The sequence below is a fragment of the Hyalella azteca genome, unplaced genomic scaffold (assembly GCF_000764305.2).
Source record: "Hyalella azteca isolate HAZT.00-mixed unplaced genomic scaffold, Hazt_2.0.2 contig7147, whole genome shotgun sequence".
Taxonomy (NCBI): domain Eukaryota; kingdom Metazoa; phylum Arthropoda; class Malacostraca; order Amphipoda; family Hyalellidae; genus Hyalella; species Hyalella azteca.
In genome coordinates, this window is record NW_025937277.1 from 99859 (window position 1) to 121031 (window position 21173).

The 21173-nt window shown below is 39.9% G+C and overlaps 2 protein-coding genes across 2 annotated transcripts; one reads left to right on the forward strand and one right to left on the reverse strand.

The window, feature by feature from the left end:
* Nucleotides 1-4793: 4793 nt before the first annotated feature.
* On the forward strand, nt 4794-6182 carry LOC108680765 (proline-rich extensin-like protein EPR1). Its single transcript, XM_018169662.1, has one exon. It carries the CDS (start codon nt 4794-4796, stop codon nt 6180-6182), a length of 1389 nt encoding a protein of 462 aa, XP_018025151.1.
* A 102-nt stretch (nt 6183-6284) lies between these two features.
* LOC108680769 (cell division cycle protein 16 homolog) lies at nt 6285-14595 on the reverse strand. The gene is made up of 8 exons (XM_018169666.2): nt 14458-14595; nt 13294-13446; nt 11421-11573; nt 9898-10823; nt 9357-9531; nt 8672-8864; nt 7865-7954; nt 6285-7404 (listed from the first exon to the last, which is right to left on the reverse strand). Exons 1-8 carry the CDS (start codon nt 14512-14514, stop codon nt 7001-7003), a joined length of 2151 nt encoding a protein of 716 aa, XP_018025155.1. The 5' UTR covers nt 14515-14595; the 3' UTR covers nt 6285-7000.
* Nucleotides 14596-21173: the final 6578 nt, after the last annotated feature.

Below are 21173 nucleotides of genomic sequence, written 5' to 3' on the forward strand. Positions count from 1 at the left end.
GATAAAGAAAATCTATTGAGTTTCACTGTATTGTCTGTATATAAACTTCACCAAGAAAAATTATTTTTTAAAAAATCAGAAATTACTGTTGAAGATAATTCCACCATATCGTCATTTCTTTTTATATTTCAATATTTCAAACTATATTTTTTATAATTTAACCACATTTTTAACGACAGTTTTTCATTATTATCATCACAATCATATGTTATCATCAAACTTGAATTTCTTCAATAACTTGAGCATTTTTGTTCTCTATTTTTTTAACAATGACTATGAAAATGTTTGCCTCTGACCCGAAAAAATTTGTAAAAAATCATAAGATAATTACCTCATAAATTTCAAGATAAACGTACAATTGGTTTTGTTCCCTCGTACACAAATATTAAACAAATCATTTACAATGTTACAATGCAGCTCTGGAAAAAATGGTAAGAAAATAACAATAGCTCTCAAATAATCATAGTGAAAAAGTTCACCGCAATTCAAGAATTAAATGTTTGAAAAATGAATCTCATAGAGAGCAGTATCAGGGCAGGCAGTGCAGTATCAGGGCAGGCAGTGCAGTATCAGGGCAGGCAGTGCAGTATCAGAGCAGGCAGTGCAGTATCAGGGCAGGCAGTGCAGTATCAGGGCAGGCAGTGCAGTATCAGGGCAGGCAGTGCAGTATCAGGGCAGGCAGTGCAGTATCAGGGCAGNCAATGATACGCGGTGGACACAATGATACGCGGTGGACACAATGATACGCGGTGGACACAATGATACGCGGTGGACACAATGATACGCGGTGGACACAATGATACGCGGTGGACACAATGATACGCGGTGGACACAATGATACGCGGTGGACACAATGATACGCGGTGGACACAATGATACGCGGTGGACACAATGATACGCGGTGGACACAATGATACGCGGTGGACACAATGATACGCAGCAGGCGAGGGGCGCGCATCATTAAGGCCTAATAAGGCGCGGTCGCCTGCGGCGTCTTACAAAAATGAGGCTGAAATTTGTGCTTGTTTCTTCCGTATTATTTGTTCATATTTTCTTGTTTATTAACACGTTTTTCTTAGCTTAGCTTCGCGTTTGTTTGTTTGTTTGTTTGTTTGTTTGTTTGTTTGTTTGTTTGTTTGTTTGTTTGTTGTTAACATTGACAACGAAAATTAGCCCACTTCTGATTGCTCTAGAGATCTGAAATTCGGCATGCAGGCTATTTTCGCCTAACAATTTCAGATACAATCATAAAAACTAGCAATTAGAGACCTAAATTAGCTTAATTGAGTATAGTATATATAAATAGTATATATATAGTATGACGTGCGGGCGCTGACGTTATAGACGAGCAGGCGCTTACGCTGCGTATCATCGATACGTACGTCAAGGCAAGTAAATTGGCTCGCAACAACGTTTTTCATGTGTAGCAACGGACTAAAAAGGAGAAAATAAAATACTTAAAAAAAAACTTTTTAAAAAACCACGTTTTTCTTGAGGACTAAAAAGTAGAAAATAAATTATGGCTCGCCCCAAAAAACGTGGGTCGGACTGTACGTTCACCATCAAATTTCCCAAATTCGTGTGTTGTGTGCTTTTCGCTTTTATCATAAATCTGCCCGATACACGTTTTTGGGGCGAGCCACAATTTATTTTCTACTTTTTAGTCCTCAAGAAAAACGTGTTTTTTTAAAAAGTTTTTTTTTAAGTATTTTATTTTCAAATGCGTTCAAATTTTGGTGTTCGTTCTTTTATTTCTTTTTTTTGTATCCTCTTATTATTATTGCCTTTGAAATTTTTATTCTTATGTGTCCGTTTCATTGTTGCCTTTTTTTTGTATTCGCTTGTAATTATTTCTTTATTGATTATTATTGTATTTTTTTGTGTATTTGTACACGCAAGTCAGCCTTCCCTTCATTATATAACTGTTGAAAATTGCTTAAACTCTAATCAAATTTATTTAGCTAAACTTTAAATTTAGTTTAACCAAACAATTTATCAGTTTACGATTGATTATTTATCATTTTATCATTAATTATTTACCATTTTAGGGCTAATTATTTATCATTTTATGATTAATATAGTTATAATAGTTTATCAGTTATTTAATAATGATTCAACAGTTTATGATTAATGGTTTATCAATTAATAATAAATGATTTATCAGTTTGTGATTATTAATGATTTATGAGTTTAGGATTAATCATTTGTCAGAGTATTTACTCACATTGCACTCTCAAATTATCAAAATAAACGCAAAAATTAAATCAATGCGTAATTACAGAGTTTACTCAATTTACTGGCTGCCTAATTCGAATTATTTCAATTTCAACCCATTTCGATTAAGCTAATAAAAAATTCAGCATAATTCATCCCAATTTACGACTAAATGAAAAATATCTTTTAATACGAAATTTTATAATAATTATCCCAGTTCATCCGACATCCCAGTTGATACGACGCTCACCCCAGTTGTTCAATCCCTCCAGTTTATCACCCATATCATTCACCCCAGTTTATCACCCATATCACTCACCCCAGTTAATCACTCGCCCCAGTTGATCTCGCACTAATAACATGTTTTTTACAATTCATCACAGATTTATAACAGAATTCATCGTGTGATTCTTAAATTTAAGTCAGTCATCCCACTTCAACAATATGACAGTAGCGATGTCATTTCAACAAATCAACACTTATTGTTTTATAGTTCAACAATGTTACATTTATCAATTTTGATTCAACAATTTAACATGTACACATCTCAATTCAACAGTTACTCAAACAGTTTCAACAAACACAAAATCAAGTTTAATTAAAACAAACGATAATCACGTATCACATCATTCATTATTAATGCAACACAGACCAGTTTATTATTAATTCATCCAATTTGATAAAAACTCAGGTTTATCAGTAATTCAACCAATTTAATGAGAACTCCAGCCAGTTAATCATAAAATTAAATTCGATGCAGAGATAACGCAAGCCAATTTATCAGTAATTCAAACACAGTTTAATGAAAGCTGAAGACATTTTAGGAATAATCTTTAACATATCAATTAGAAGTTAAGCCAGTTGATTATTTATTTATCCACAGTCTAATGGAAACTCCATCCAGTTTATCCCAGTTAGCGCGGGATGAACTGGTCACAGTTTGAGCCGCTGAAAACAAAGTCCCGAGGACAACACACACAAAGAACGCCATTAAAGTCAGCTAAGTGGAGCTAATAACATAAGTTATTATCATTAATAAAAGTTATCTTCATTGGGTTCAAGTTGAACAGGGTTAAAGTTCGTAGGGTTCAAATATAAGGGGAAACTTTTCGATGCCGTCACAGGAACAAGGGAAGAGAAGCGGCGGCGGAGCGACGACAACCTCCCCCCACGACTGCCAGGACGGCACTGCGTCTCGCTGCGTCGGTCGAGACGTGAGGGACGAGACGTGAGGGACGAGACGTGAGGGACGAGACGTGAGGGACGAGACGTGAGGAGGACGAGACGTGATGGACGAGACGTGATGGACGAGACGTGAGGGACGAGACGTGAGGGACGAGGCGTGAGGGACGAGACGGAGAAACGAGACGTGATGGACGAGACGTGAGGGACGAGACGTGAGAAACGAGACGTGATGGACGAGACGTGAGAAACGAGACGTGATGGACGAGACGAAGCATTATTCAATAATAACAAAACTCTACGGACATTTTTCCACGTGTTTCATTAATACCAAATTTGCACTCAACGCAATTGATGTGTCATATACCCCAAATACCGACACACTTTCTGTAATAAGCTCCGTTTTGCCAGTGCAAGCAAGTGGGTTAGAATAATCTACACAAGAACAAAAACAGCTTCGCTAATCGGACAACGACCTTCTCATTTCTCCGAGCGTAAACACCAGATGTAAAAGTCCGCAGGAATAAGCGATGAGGGAAGTGAATACATTGTTTGTCTGTGTTTGTGTGATTGTTTACTTATGTTTTTTATCTGTATTTGTGTGTTGTTGGCTTGCTTGTGTTTGTTTAGCGTGCAGTTATGTGTTTTTATATTCATGTGTGTTTGCGTTTCCTGGATCTGAATATGTACAGGAACAACGCAATGTATGGATCGCTGATGAATGATTTCTTCTTTATTTGATGGTAATTAGGTTATATGATTATAGCTGGACGGTTGGATGGAGGGACGGTTGGATGGAGGGACTGTTGGATGGAGGGACGGTTGGATGGAGGGACGGTTGGATGGAGGACGGTTGGATGGAGGACGGTTGGATGGAGGGACGGTTGGATGGAGGACGGTTGGATGGAGGGACTGTTGGATGGAGGGACTGTTGGATGGAGGGACTGTTGGATGGAGGACGGTTGGATGGAGGACGGTTGGATGGAGGGACGGTTGGATGGAGGGACTGTTGGATGGAGGGACTGTTGGATGGAGGGACTGTTGGATGGAGGGACTGTTGGATGGAGGGACTGTTGGATGGAGGGACTGTTGGATGGAGGGACGGTTGGATGGAGGGACGGTTGGATGGAGGGACGGTTGGATGGAGGGACGGTTGGATGGAGGGACGGTTGGATGGAGGGACGGTTGGATGGAGGGACGGTTGGATGGAGGGACGGTTGGATGGAGGGACTGTTCTCCATCAATGCCCCCTCCATTCCCCACCAATGGCCCCTCCATTCCCCACCAATGCCCCCTCCATTCCCCATCAATATCCCCTCCATTCCCCACCAATGTCCCCTTCATTCCCCACAAATGCCCCCTCCATTCCCCACTAATGCTCTCTCCATTCCCCACAAATGCCCCCTCCATTCCCTACAAATGCCCCCTCCATTCCCCACCAATGTCCCCTTCATTCCCCACCAATGCCCCCTCCATTCCCCATCAATATCCCCTCCATTCCCCACCAATGTCCCCTTCATTCCCCACAAATGCCCCCTCCATTCCCCACTAATGCTCTCTCCATTCCCCACAAATGCCCCCTCCATTCCCTACAAATGCCCCCTCCATTCCCCACCAATGTCCCCTTCATTCCCCACCAATGCCCCCTCCATTCCCCATCAATATCCCCTCCATTCCCCACCAATGTCCCCTTCATTCCCCACAAATGCCCCCTCCATTCCCCACTAATGCTCTCTCCATTCCCCACAAATGCCCCCTCCATTCCCTACAAATGCCCCCTCCATTCCCCACCAATGTCCCCTTCATTCCCCACCAATGCCCCCTCCATTCCCCACCAATATCCCCTCCATTCCCCACTAATGCTCTCTCCATTCCCCACAAATGCCCCCTCCATTCCCTACAAATGCCCCCTCCATTCCCCACCAATGTCCCCTTCATTCCCCACCAATGCCCCCTCCATTCCCCACCAATATCCCCTCCATTCCCCACTAATGCTCTCTCCATTCCCCACAAATGCCCCCTCCATTCCCTACAAATGCCCCCTCCATTCCCCACCAATGTCCCCTTCATTCCCCACCAATGCCCCCTCCATTCCCCACCAATATCCCCTCCATTCCCCACTAATGTCCCCTCCATTCCCCACCAATGTTCCCTCCATTCCCCATCAATGCCCCCTCCATTCCCCACCTATGTCCCCTCCATTCCCCATCAATGTCCCCTCCATTCCCCACCAATGTCCCCTCCATTCCCCATCAATGCCCCCTCCATTCCCCACCTATGTCCCCTCCATTCCCCATCAATGTCCCCTCCATTCCCCACTTATGTCCCCTCCATTCCCCACCAATGTTCCCTCCATTCCCCATCAATGCCCCCTCCATTCCCCACCTATGTCCCCTCCATTCCCCATCAATGTCCCCTCCATTCCCCACCAATGTCCCCTCCATTCCCCATCAATGCCCCCTCCATTCCCCACCTATGTTCCCTCCATTCCCCACCAATGCTCCCTCCATTCCCCACCAATGCCCCCTCCATTCCTCACCTATGTCCCCTCCATTCCCCACCAATGTCCCCTCCATTCCCCACAAATGTCCCCTCCATTCCCCACAAATGCTCCCTCCATTCCCCACAAATGCCCCCTCCATTCCTCACCAATGCACCCTCCATTCCCCACCAATACCCCCTCCATTCCCCACCAATGCTCCCTCCATTCCCCACCAATGCACCCTCCATTCCCCACCAATGCCCCCTCCATTCCCCACCAATATCCCTTCCATTTAAATCAATAATTCAGAAGATTCTGGGAACCCAAAATTAGCTAATTAATTTAAAACTTCGTTATCATTTTGATCTATGTAACAAAATAGAAAAGGATGATTAAACAATGGAAAAATAATGAACTTGTTAGTTTAATTATAACGGAAGTGAGCATGACTCTGACACAGCGGCAGCAAGCTAATATATTGATAGCTTAATAGCAATATTGTACAGGGCAATGCCGGAGATGAATATTATACATTGTTATGACGGGAACAAATAATTAAACATCGATAAAAATGATCCTAAAACACTTTCAGTTACACCATAACTGAAAGGAAAACCGATGGTGACCATAACACCACAACGCGGGAAACCGATGATATAATAATATTGTATGGAGACAATGACATGAATATGATGAAAAATGTAATTGAATAAATGGAAAAAAAATTGAAGGAAATGAAAACATTGATTGATTAGGTAGTTGAGGTGAGCAAACCTCGGCAAATTGTGTAATGATCAAAAAATATATATTTCTATATGCACAAAGAAAAATTATGTGGACGAGACTGCATAAAAAGTACGGATACTAAACGGAATTCCAGACATGTGGAAGGAGGAAAAGGCTTACTAGATGATGAATACTGAATAGTGAAGAGTGTCCTAGATTATGAATTTTAGAGTGCCCTAGCAGACATGTGAAAGGAGGAAAAGGCTTACAAGGTGATATATATTGAATAGTGAAGAGTGTCCTAGATTAAAAATTCTGGAACGCCCTAGATATTAAATGCTAGAGCAAGCTAGATATTAGATCTTAGGATGACCTAGATACGAGATCTTAGAGCATCTAGTCGCTGTCGTCATCCATGACCATGTCTTCCAGGCTGTGCAGCGACTGTTCGGGGTCGGTCTGGACGGTCAAATTTGAGTCCATCTGAAGATTTCCGTCCATTTGCGGCGAACGATTGGCGTCCATCTGGAGTGAACCATCAGCGTCCATCTGCGGCGATCGCTCGGCGTCCCCCAGCAACGATACTTCGGCGTCGATCGGCATTGACAAATCGGCCCCGACCGGCATCGACATATCAGCGCTGATCGGCATCGCCAGATCAGCAGCGATCGGTGGCGAATTATCGGCGCCGATCGGCATCGACAAATCAGCACTGATCGGCATCGCCAGATTCACGCCGATCTGCGTTGTGATGTTGCAGGCTTGGTCCACCTCGGTAGTCTCCGTGCCGCACTCCATATCTGCATATGCCGTACGTAATAACAATTAAAATGAAAAGAAACATAATTTCATTTTTATCATATGACGCAGAGTTGGAAATCATCTTGGGAGTACAGAAAACTTATTGCCTGTTATCCATTATATCTTGTATTTTTACAATCCCAACTTCATTTCAATCAATTCAATGCCTTTAGTTAAATGAAGATGAACAGACTGCACAGGATTGAAAATCTTTCAGTTCAAAAACGATTAAATAAATTCTGAGTATTTGCATGGAATTAAAATTGGCATGAACTATAGTGTTTAATTATGGCTCGTAACAAGTATAAATTAAATTATTTATCTATATAATTAATTAAATAATAGCATGATAATAATATATAATATAATGATTGTATAAAAATATGTTATATAATTTATTTATATAATAATTATTGTATTTTTATGTTGAGGGAAAAGAACATAAACAACACGACGCACCAGCAGGCTGTGGCAGCAGGGGAGGGGAGGGCGGCGGGAAAGCCTCGTGGGAGAGCAGGTTTGGGGCCAAGTCTTCAGTGAACGATACTTCTGCACAAACATTAAAGTTAATAACATTAACAACATCCTCTGTGAACGATACTTCTGCAAAAACATTAAAGTTAATAACATTAACAACATCCTCTGTGAACGATACTTCTGCACAAACATTAAAGTTAACAACATTAACAACATCCTCTGTGAACGATACTTCTGCACAAACATTAAAGTTAATAACATTAACCATGAAACAGACATACAATAATTAAAACAAACTTTTTAAATGCAAATAAAATAACACCGAGAGAATAATGCAACTTGATAACGTATGAAAAATATTTTCATGGAAAGTTTGCAAGATAATTCGTTATATAATAATGATAAAATTACTTCAGACAATAAGTCTATTTTTTCAAAATTAAAGGCATACACAAATTAAGATAAATTACAATATTAATTAAAGTCAGACACAAATTAAGATAAATGACAATATTAATTGAAGGCAGATACAAATCAATATAAATGATAATATTAATTGAAGGCAGATAAATATTAAGATAAATTATATTATTAATTGAAGGCAGATACCGACACAAATTAAGATAAATGATAATATTAATTGAAGGCAGATAAATATTAAGATAAATTATATTATTAATTGAAGGCAGATACCGGTACAAATTAAGATAAATGATATTATTAATTAAAGGCATGATAATATTAATTGAAGGCAGATACAAATCAAGATAAATAAGAATATCAGCGCACCAGGGAAGACGGTCTGCGTGGCGGCCATGCGCTCCATGAGGAGCGTGAGCAGTGTGGTGGCCACCGTCTGGTCCCTCTGGAGGGAGAGGCTCACATGGAGGGCGTCCACCGCAGCCTCATGCTCCCCCAGCAGCGCGTGACATAGGGCCATCCCTGTGTGACATATGGCCTCGCTGGGGGACAGCATCACCGCCTGTAACGCGTTACACATGGGGTGTTATGGGTGTAGTGCTGGGGTGTTGTGGGTGTAGTGCTGGGGTGTTGTGGGTGTAGTGCTGGGGTGTTGTGGGTGTAGTGCTGGGGTGTTATGGGTGTAGTGCTGGGGTGTTGTGGGTGGAGTGCTAGGGTGTTATGGGTGTAGTGCTAGGGTGTTGTGGGTGTACTGTGGGGGACATCGTCAGCGGTGTATCGGGACATTATATTTGTCAGGGATTAAACTCAATGAAAAAATAAAAAGAGCCTTAAATGAAAGATGCTAGAGCTATCATTTTAATTCCAGATCAATATGACAGATTTGCTGAAAAACAATCAATGATACTGCAGCACCAAGTGATACTTGTCAATTATACAGCAGGTCCAAATGATACCTGCGATTGATACTTCCAGACCAAATGATACTGCAGGGCCAAATGATACCTGCGATTGATACTTCCAGACCAAATGATACTGCAGGGCCAAATGATACCTGCGAATGATACTGGAGAGCTAGCTGGATCTTGCCGAGCTTGCGCAGGGTGTGGGCCAGGTTATTGTAGAGCGCCGTCCACTTGGCGGGGATGTTGTAGTAGTCGTTAGCTTCTACGTACAAGTTCTGGATCACATCCATGGCTTGCATGAAGTATCCTTCTGCTGCCTCGTACCTGTAAATAAAACAAGAACTTATACTTTGCTTCTGCTTACTGATGATCTTCATAGCTGGAGGTAGGATATTCAATAATAACCTATCTTTACAGACAAAGATAGGATATTCATCAATTACCAATTTTTACAGACAGAGATGTGATATTCACCAATAATCTATTTTTACGGAAAGAGATGGAATATTCAATAACCAATTTTCACAGCTGAAGATGGGTTATCTAATTTTAAAAAATTCACATTTTCATAAGTTTTCTCATTTGTTCAATGCTTTCAAGAGTTAAATGATTTTAAAAAGCTGTCTGCATTTCACGTCAAAACATTCATTTTAAATTACAAGGCAGTATTAGTGACATAATTTGACTCACTGTTGGTTGTTGAAGTTGACTACTCCAAGCTCATGTAGTACAAAAGGATCATCGGGCGCCATTTCTATTGCTTTCTCAAAAAAATTTTGTGCAAATTTATTGTTATTGCTAAGGTTATATTCCATGCCTATATAAAGCAGAGGTAAATGTGATCCCTTCATGAGGTTGGCCGCTTTGAAGTACGCAGCGCTGGCTTGGTCGTGTTCTTTCTCTGCGGCAAAGGAGTGGGCAAAGGCAATCCAGGCCGGACCAAAGACTTTGTTGATAGAAGCGGCTTTACTTAAGTATCTTCTGGCAGGTTCATTTTTGCCTATAAGGTAATAATAGCAGCCTACAGCAAACCAAGATAGTGCTAGTTCAGGGTACAAGTCTACTAGTTTGTGTGCCAGTAAAAAGAGCGTGTTGGGCTGTTGAAGTTCTATTAAACATGCGATGTGGATGGGTAAGCAGTCAGTGTGATAAGGATCTTCCTCTAAAACTCTTTTGGTCAATTGAAAACATGGCACAAAATGACACTTGTAGTAAAAGCGTTCAGCCTGTGCAGCCAAAACGTCTAAATTATCTGATAAGCATGATAAATGAGCAGGCAGGTTATCAATCTGCATGTCACATGAATCAGAGTCAAGGACCACGACGCTGCCTTTGCTAATTTTAGTGTCATAACTGACATGGACCAGGTCTCTTAGAGCCTCTGTTTTGCAATGAACAGAGATTGGAAGTGAGTCATGAAGTTCTTTTTTCTCTTTAATAGTTAGCATATGGTGGTCTGTGAGGGCTTTTAGAGCATCATAACAAAGAGGATCTGCCTTAAGAGCAGCTTGGTAGCACTCGGTGGCAAGGTTGGAGTTGTCGATGGACTCGTAGATCTGGGCCCTCAAAACTTGTCTCGAACACTCCAGTGATATAATGTCATCCAGTTCCGGCACCTGCAGTACAGACAAGTTAATATTAAATACATTAATTCATTAATTTACAATTATTAATTTACAATAAAAAATGAATTATTGATAGGAAATTAATTCATAAATAAGACATTAGTCGAAAAGAATCTATGATTCATAAAATTAATGTCTCATGAAGAGAAAATTGTAGGTACTTTATTTATATTACATTGCACCAAGACAAAGTCTGTGGCAACAATTCTTTAATCTCATATAAGAATATAGCAACAGCAGGTCTAGTCATAAAATATAATATAATTGGTTAATTTCTCCCAAGAACCTTCATAATTTGCTGTCACTTGAAAATAGATAATTTAAATCATTCTTCTGCAATGATTGCACAATTAACAAGATACCTACTACTTCAAACTTGATAATTAAAATCGTCCTAAGTACCACCATATATACAAATCGTAACAAGACTTAAAATTTGGTAGTCCAATCCATTTTTATTAATATATACAACCAATGATAGGACATGTACTGAGAGACTTCAAACTCGATGATTCAAATCATTTTTATTATCAGTAATGATAGTATGAATATAAATATGAACCAAAAGTGATGATCTATTAAGAAGACCTGATTAGTGAAGCCCCCCGCGTTGCTGGAGGTCTTGCCATTGCTTGCGTCCCCAGCACTCGGCCACGCAGAGCTCTCGAGGAGGTCCAGCGCGCGCTCGTGCTCCCTCATCTTGAAGTGGCAGAGCGCAGCCAGATAACACAGGCTACCGTTCTGCACAATACATGTGTACAATGTAGTGCTGTGTACTGTACAATACAGGTGTACAATGTAGTTCTGTACAATACAGGTGTACAATGTAGTGCTGTGTACTGTACAATACAGGTGTACAATGTAGTGTTGTGTACTGTACAATACAGGTGTACAATGTAGTGCTGTGTANTCTCAACATTGCTATAAATATAATTTTGTAACAAGTTCAAGACTTTAAGTTAGGTGTTACTGGCTGACTGCTGTCTCTTATACACATCTAGATGTGTATAAGAGACAGGTACAATGTAGTGCTGCACAATACAGGTGTACAATGTAGTGCTGTGTACTGTACAATACAGGACAATGCAGTGCTGTGTACTGTACAATACAGGTGTACAACGTAGTGCTGCATTCTGCACAACACAGGTGTACAATGTAGTGCTGCATTCTGCACAACACAGGCGTACAATGTAGTGCTGTATTCTGCACAACACAGGTGTACAATGTAGTGCTGCATTCTGCACAACACAGGCGTACAATGTAGTGCTGCATTCTGCACAACACAGGCGTACAATGTATGTGCTGCATTCTGCACAATACAGGCGTACAATGTATGTGCTGCATTCTGCACAACACAGGCGTACAATGTATGTGCTGCATTCTGCACAATACAGGTGTACAATGCAGTGCTGTGTACTGTACAATACAGGTGTACAACGTAGTGCTGCATTCTGCACAACACAGGTGTACAATGTAGTGCTGCATTCTGCACAACACAGGCGTACAATGTAGTGCTGTATTCTGCACAACACAGGTGTACAATTGCTGCATTCTGCACAACACAGGCGTACAATGTAGTGCTGCATGCTGCACAACACAGGCGTACAATGTAGTGCTGTATTCTGCACAACACAGGTGTACAATGTAGTGCTGCATTCTGCACAACACAGGCGTACAATGTAGTGCTGCATGCTGCACAATACAGGTGTACAATGTAGTGCTGTGTACTGTACAATACAGGCATACAATGTACTTGTGCTGCATTTTGTGCATTTTGCAATTTTCCTTTAGATGTTTTCATCCAGCAAAGTCAGGGTGGCTTCAGAAGCAAGTATTATACAGTGGTTACAAGAGGACATACAATTCTGAATAGTGTAATATATACGAATCTCACTCAAAAATAATTAAATCAATACTATCAAGACTTTCTAGACTGTTGAGAGTGATGTCACATGCAGTAAAATTGATTATTTTTTTTTCACAACTACGGTAGGTACCATAAGCAGAATTCTATATATATTTAAAACACCATAGATAAATATAAACCACCATACGGTATATATAAACCAACACATGCATATATAGACCCTCATAGATATATAGACCATCATATAGGTATATAGAACAACAATTGCATGCACCTTGCAATGAAGACAAAGTTTCCTGCCAGGAGTCCTTGCAAGCCCTACCAAGGTTCCTGAGATTTGGATTGTGTCATCAGACTAAATAATGTGTAATAAAAATAATAAATAATCAGACTAAAATAATATCAATTTTCAAACAGCATTTGTATTTTAATACAAATAAAGGAATAAAGGAATAGTTCAATAACGAAGCAAAATAAAGTACGTGAGTTCAAAGTTGAAGTTGTGTCAAGACTTACACTAGTGAGGTTGTGTCAAGACTTACACTAGTGAGGTTGTGTCAAGACTTACACTAGTGAGGTAGTGTCAAGACTTACACTAGTGAGGTTGTATTTGTTGATGAGCAGACAAGCTCTGTGGTACTGACGGGTGTGCAGCAGCGTCTGTGCCAGCCAGTACACATCAGTGGCCGCACCACCCGTCACACTCACCACCTTGTCCCCCCAAAACTCTGCAGCTTCAAAGTGATGCTGCACAATAAAAAATATTTTTAATTCAAATAAATTCTTTATCCTGTCTTTTCTTGGTTATAATATGAGATGCTTTAAAGCTTCAGAATGATGCTGAACAGTGCAAATATTAGTTAAAAATTAATAAATTAATGAATTATAAATAATTAGTTATTCTATCTATGCTTGAGCTTGAAAAAAATGCAAGATGCTGTACAGTGCAAATATTAGTTAAAAATTAATAAATTAATGAATTATAAATAATTAGTTATTCTATCTATGCTTGAGAAAAATGTGAGATGCTGTACAGTACAAATATTAGTTAAAAATTAACAAATTAACAAATAATAAAAAAATTAGTTATCCTGTGTATTCTTGAGAAAACTGAGATTAAGTGACGAAATAACTATTTGCAACAGTTCACTCAAAACCAGAATGAAAGAGGCTCAAATTAAAAATATTTTGAAAAATCTAGAAAGCAAATTAAGACATGTCACTTTTAATCTTTTCAAACTGGCCCTACAAATATGCTGTTGAGTGGTGACCAGAACAGAAAATAAACTCACACTAAATTGAGTGAATTTGCATTTTTCATCATTTTTTAAGTTATGTAAATTGTAGTGATGCATGATTTCTCAGGTAAAGAATGTTTGATTGAAACACTATTTTGTTCCTATAGATTGTACTTCTATAAGTTATAGAAGTACAAGTGTACAACATTGATCCAACAACAGATACCGGTACCTAATTGCCAATGCAATGACTCGACAAAATTATGGAGATTTTTCATTTATATTTTTCAAAACAAAATTTATTCTCATCAGACAGTTGAATTTTAAACTCAAGACTAATAAACCAGTTTTGATAAGCTGTAGATAAAGCAGACCTTCTTTAGAATTTGTGAACATTAATAAATTTTATTACACATTAATAATGAAGTTGTATAGGAATATAAATATAAAAAAGATAGGTACCGGTACATAGTTAGGAACTTTTTCAATTATTGAACTGACTTAATCACTTGATACTTACTCTTTCAATGTAATTTCTTATAGAAATTCTAAGCTTTGCTATGTCTTCTGATTCCATAGTAAATCAATTCTGTAGACGGAAAAATTATTAGTTTATCGATATATAGAATTTAACTCTCTTAAAAAGACTTATTGGATTGGCATTGTTGCAATAATAATAATAAATAATCTTGCACATTATCAAGTGCATGATATGGTTTTTCTCTATAAGCAAAAAATAAAGGCTTTTTCCATTATTACAAGAAATTATACCTACGTCCTATGGTAGTAAATAGTAACTAAATTAAATGATTTTGCAAAATTTTTTGATACCTAACTGGTGATGGGCTCATTGATAACCCTATAGGCTATAGCCACTGAGACTGATTGAGTTTATTTTTTCCAGATTTATATGCATTTCATATTTTAGATAAAATATATTGAGCATAATTTAATGTAACTTTAGTCAAATGATGCCAAGAGGCTCTAATAAAGCTACAAGTTTTAGCTTCACCTTCATACCTACATGACATGTTAGCAAGTAAGATTGCTGATAATATAAAAATATATGGATTGAAAAATTGGGTAAGCGTAGGCCTATATTCGAAATTTGAAATTTCCAAATGTTTTTTCCTCTAAAAATCAAAAATCAAATACAAACGTGCAATGGTTAAAATATTTTCATACAGTGGTTCTTTGTAGTAATAAGGATATTATAAGCATACAAATCTCAACATTGCTATAAATATAATTTTGTAACAAGTTCAAGACTTTAAGTTAGGTGTTACTGGCTGACTGCTACTTGTTAGTGTTAGAACAGCACTTCGACAATTCAACTACAAACATTTAATTACTTAGATTTGAAAAAAAATCCACAATCCACCTCAGTTGCAAATTTTTGAAAATAGTTCAGAACGCCAAGAACTAACGTCCTATCACGATGAATGATCAAAGTAAACTTAACACAGGAAAACCAAAATTCTTTTCTTTCTTTCTTTCTTATTTATTCTTATAGGAGCACTGGAAACTAGTCCATAAAGCCCCTTGCCTAAACTGGGTTTAGTTTGTACCTAACTGCTTTAACAGCTCTGAAAACAAAAACCTGAAACAGAGAGAAAACACACACACGGAAAAAAGAAAAAAATAATAATAATAATAATAATAATAAAATAATAATAATAATATTTATAAATAACTGAATAAAATAAAATTATACAAAAATTAAACGTAGACAAATAATAAGGATAAAGCAGTAAATGAAATAAATATTAGAGTAAATAACAAAAACAATGAAAATTAAAAAGAAAAATATGTAAATAAAAAATAATGATAAAATAAAATAAATAAGAAATTAAAAATAAAAAAGAATAATAATAAAGTAAAATGAATAAAAAGAAAAAATAAAATAAAATTTGAAATAAGAGAAAAAAATTAAAAAAAAGCATGCTAGAACAAAAGAACAAAACAATATGAAATGCAATAACATAACAGCATGGACGGCAAACCCGTTGAAGTGAACAAGACATGGCGACTTGCACCGCACTCCACGGCTCCGCCGCAGAACACGGCCCGGTCGTGGGACACGGCAGAGCCGTGGAACACGACCAAGCCGAGGAATGCCGCGGAGCCGAGTAACAAGTCAGAGCCGCAAAGCATATCTATATGCACAAACATCTATATCTATACAGCATATCATATCTCTATATATACACGTGGACCTCCTCAGAGAGGCGGCCCAACAACTTTGGATGCTACCACTACGGTCAGTCATCAGGTAAATATTCTTTTCAACAATTCTAGTTCAAATCTAGTATTAGTTGTCACAGTCACACACATGCCCTAACTTGCGCCACACATGAGATCATCATGCTAACTGAAGGTCCAGCCTGGGTGGGGGCAGCCTGGAGCTTCTTCGGACTCGACAGCAAAAGGAACAGAGATGAACTTTTGATTGCAAAACAAATAAATTAAACACAATCTCCTGTGGGCGGGGTTATGACTGAGGCTAGGGAAGGCTCGGCAAAGTGGGGTAAGAAGAGCACTCCTCACAAAAGGCAGTCCCTACTTACATAAACTAGTCATTCCTAAATCTATTAAAACTGCATAGAGTGCTCTTCTTTCCATTATCAAAACACTCAGTTGAGTCTGTCTCTTATACACATCTAGATGTGTATAAGAGACAGGTGGTATACCTAGACTTTGCTAAAGCATTTGACAAAGTTGACCATGGGGTGCTCTTTAGAAAGCTGAGGCTGTTGGGGGTAGGAGGAAGCCTGTTAAGGTGGATCCACAACTTCCTTANCGTTCAGTGGAGGAGGAATTACTTTCTTGTTGGTGAAACACATGCATTTAGTTTTAGAGAGATTTAGAGTCAAACCCCAGCTTTGTGCCCATTGGAAAAATTGTGAGAGTTGCAATTCAATTCTACTAGTGGCTGTGTTCATGTCTGGACTACTGGTGAAGAAAGTGATGTCATCTGCATAGTCAGCAGTAGACACGCCTGGCAATGAAGGGAGATCTTTCATCATGACATTAAACAACAGTGGAGAGAGAATGGCCCCCTGAGGAACTCCAGACTTGATCGTTTTCAGTGATGAGGTCTCACCCTCAAACTGCACCTGAAAGTACCGATCTGTTAGATAGGCCCGCGGCCATTGCAGCATTGTCCCATGCACACCACATTGACTCAGTTTGTATAACAGTCCTGTGTGCCAGACTTTATCAAAGGCTAGAGTGAGGTCGCAAAAGGCTACCAGTAGAATGGATTTGGTTTTCAGAGCAGCTCGAATAGCTGCCTCCAGTCTGGCAACTTGGTCTATTGCAGCAATGCGGCATCGGAACCCTCCTTGAGATGCACGGAAGGAGTTAGTTTGCTCCAGGAAGAAACTCAGACGTTTGTTTAATATCCATTCAAGCAATTTTCCCACGCATGAGAGCAGGGATATGGGCCTGAAGGAGGAAACAGAGGTTAGCATTTTATTAGGTTTGGGTATGGGCACTATAAGGGAAGTCTTCCAGGCTGTTTGAAGTGTGGCTTCAAGAAAGCAATGGTTAAAATCTGCCAGCAGCCAAGCCTGATATTCTGTTGGTAAGTGGGATAGATGCTCATTGTGAACCTGGTCCAAGCCAGGTGACGTTTTTTTAAGGTGTTCAAGACCTTTGTTCAACTCATAGAGAGTGATTGGCTGGTTCAGGTCTGAGTCGCTTTCATCACTCAATGCCAGTGCTAGTAGTAGTATGACATGCGAGGGGTAAGGGGATGGTGCAGGAGATGCTGAGACCTCTTCATAGTGAGTTGCAAGAGCCTCTACTTAGGATAGGGGGTCAGAGAGAACTGTGTTAATTGTTGACAATAAAGGGTTGCGATTTGCGGCTGTATGGCGTTCGAAGGCCTTTAACTCTTTTCCACAGTATTTTTAGGGGAGTGTCTGATGTAACAGTGTTGCAAAAATTTTTCCATGAGTCCTGTTTGGCTCTTTTCACTTCCCACTTGACTCTTGCTTCAGCTCGTTTGTAAGCAATGAGAACAGGGGGAGATGGGCATGAGAGAAGGGCTTTTTTAGCTGTTCTTTTGGCAGCCACTGCTTCCGCACATTTTGGGGTGTTAATCTTGGTGTTAATACTTCCTTTGTTTGAGAAAAAGCCTGAAGGCTAGCTGCTCTGATATTGTTTGCAAATGAGATACTACTTGCTTCGAGGTCTGGTTGTTGCATTGTACCCTTTTGAATGAGTAGAGATGACCACAAGCTCCATGAGCCTCCTTGAAACTTCCAAGATGGGCGGACTTTGTACAGAATAGTTGATGGTTCCACACCAACACAAGTGAAAATGGCACAGTGATCACTGCCCAAGTCTTCTCCAGTGAGCACAGTAGATATTGGCTGTAACTGGGATGATATGAGTGAGAGATCCAGCGTTGAAAATGAATTGTGATAAATGCTATAAAATGTTGGCAGTGAGGCAGGAGTTAGTAGGCATAAGGATGGGTCATGCAGCAAAAGGTCCTCTACACTCTTTCCTGTGATGTTTGAAGCCTTGTTTGGTTCCCACATTGGGCTGTGGGCATTAAATTCTCCAACAATTAGCCGAGATGACCCCAGTTGTCTCGAATAGTGATTTAGTTCTGCTACTGTAATGTTTTGGCAGGGGTTGTATACATTCAAAGAGTTTAACCCCACACACCTCTAAGTTCCCCAGTGGATAAGGTGCCAGATCTATATTTAAAAAAGAGACATCACTTCTCACCAGAATAGCCAGGCCTCCCCCAACTTGTGCATCACCTCTATGTTTATAAATTGGAGTATAATTAATAAATTTTGGCTCATAGCCAGTTGATAGCCATGTTTCAGATAAGCAGGCAATGTGGGGTTTGTGTGTGTACAGATACAGTTTAAAGTTACTCAGTTTATTACGCAGACTATGGCAGTTCCATTGCAGTACTTTCAGCTGTCTGTCTACTGACATTTTCTTGGACTATGCTTAAGTGAGGTAACTGCAGCTTTGAGAAAAGTCCTCTGTTGTTTACCCATTATCTTAGGTTGTGGCTTGCCCCCTATTACTGGTGAAGGGCGAAGAGAATAAGTTTTTTGTTTTTTCTTGGAGATAGCTCCACCTAGGATTGGTGAGGGAGTAATCTGCCCATCCTCAACAAATACATCTGAGTCATCCATTGCTGTCTCCAGGGAGGGCATAGGTGCAGGATCATCACTGGGCCTTACAGCCTGAGCTTCAGTGTTCTGGGGATTTGATGTTTCTGGCAGCACTGAGCAAAAAGCACTAGTATCCTTTAACTCAGCTGATGGATTGAGTTTGAAACTTTCAGCAGCTATTTTGGCAATGGTTTCTTTTGTGGCAGTGGAATCTGAGTAATTGCATAGTGACAGAACACGTGATAAAAAATCAATCAGTTGGGTGAGAGAGATTTTAGCTTCAAGAGATTGCTGAACAGGTTCAGTATTTGAGTGCTGACAGAACATTTAGATTTTTAAGCTTGTGCAGAATATGACAAGTTGGAGTTATTTCCACCACTCAAATTCCAGGTCCTGGTAGAGGAAGCAGGTAGTTGGGGGAATTGAGAGTCTGAAAAGTTGTGAATATCAGTGGCAGTGGAGTGAATGGGAGATGATGATTGGTTTGTTACTTATTCAGTTTGGACATGTTTTACAGCATCCCTGTAGGAGCATTTAAGCATGGTTCTGGTTTTCTCTATGATTCTAGCTTGCTTCATGTAGGGACACCCACCATAGCTTGCGGTGTGGGCTCCGCCACAGTTACAGCACTTAGGGGTGCCTATATGAGTACACATTTTCACACCATGACTCCCACCACACACGACACAGCGGACTGCAGGTTAGAGCATTGTGTTTAAAGTGCTGACATCTGAAACACTGCCAGGGTTTATCAACAAACATGTTAACCTGGAAACGCTGGTAACCAATGGTTACGTGTGCAGGCAGGGCACTGCAAGGGAAGAATACTTTGAACATTGAGGTCCTGATGAGGTCTTTTCCCTTCAAGATTCTCTCTGCAGTAACACCCAGATGTCCTGCAGAGGTCAGAGCTTTGGCGAGTTCCTCATTGGACACTTCAATGCCAAATGGGCCAATAACTCCTGCTGTTGTAGTTTGACTAGCAGGAAGTCTGCATTTAATTTTCCACATGCCCAGCTTCTCTAGCTCCAGCAGATGTGAGACACCTTGTGATGTTTACATATTTAGAACTAGTAATTTACGGGCAATATTTTTTGACATGCTAGAGATGCCAACTTTTCCAAAAGCTGAGGTGGCCAGTGCCTTGCTGAGAGCAAGGTCATCAGAGAGGAACCTACTTAAATCAACTTGATCAGATGCAGATTGACAGTCTCCACCATCCAGGAGTGAAATTGGCTCGATCAAATGACACAGCTTTACTGACTTGTTAGGTTTTCTACATTGTTTCTTTGTCCGGCTGTAATTACGGTGTCAGAGTCAGAGACATCATCAAGCGAGAGAGAGCTTAAGAATCCCTCAAAGTTGTGATTCTTGTGAATACCAGAATTAGGTAGTTTTAGTTGTAATGTTGGGCATCATGGGAAGAACATTTGATGAAGTATTACAGATTGGCTATGCACCAACCACACCATGGCTACTGTGGGGAGGCAGGTCCAGGTTACATTGAATTGCTGAGCCTGAGCTCTGAGTTAAGCCTATGGCTAAGGGAGGTAGTTGTGAAAGAGATGGAATTCCATTTGGATCGAAAGAGGAAAGTAACGAGTTTTCATGGCTGGAGCAAGTGTTTCCATCTGAGTCTGAATGATTAGAAGCTCCACTTTGCTTTCTCCGTTTGTTTTTGCCCATCGTGTCCAGCACCACAAGGCTGACACAGGGCAACCGCCCTTCAACGGATTACGAAAAAAAAATAATAATAGTTTTGATAGATGATAAGTATAAATAATGCTGAGAAATAATTACAACTTTACAGTGGAGAAGAGCAAGTCAGTTGCTTTCCTTTGTTGTAGTTCGAGCTTCGAAGCTAGCGCACACACCTTACGTCCTGTCACCATCCGCCCAATCCTTCTCCGTTAGTTAAATTGACTCCTCCCATGAGTTCTTCTTCTTCTTGTTTGATGATTACTGGAGCTTTGGAGACCCGTCCATGTAGCTCCACGTCTGCAGGGGGATTCAGTTGTTACAGCAGTCCCACCAGTCTCACGACTGCTCCTCAATTGTCAATTCAGAGTCTGCAGCAGTCCCAGCAACT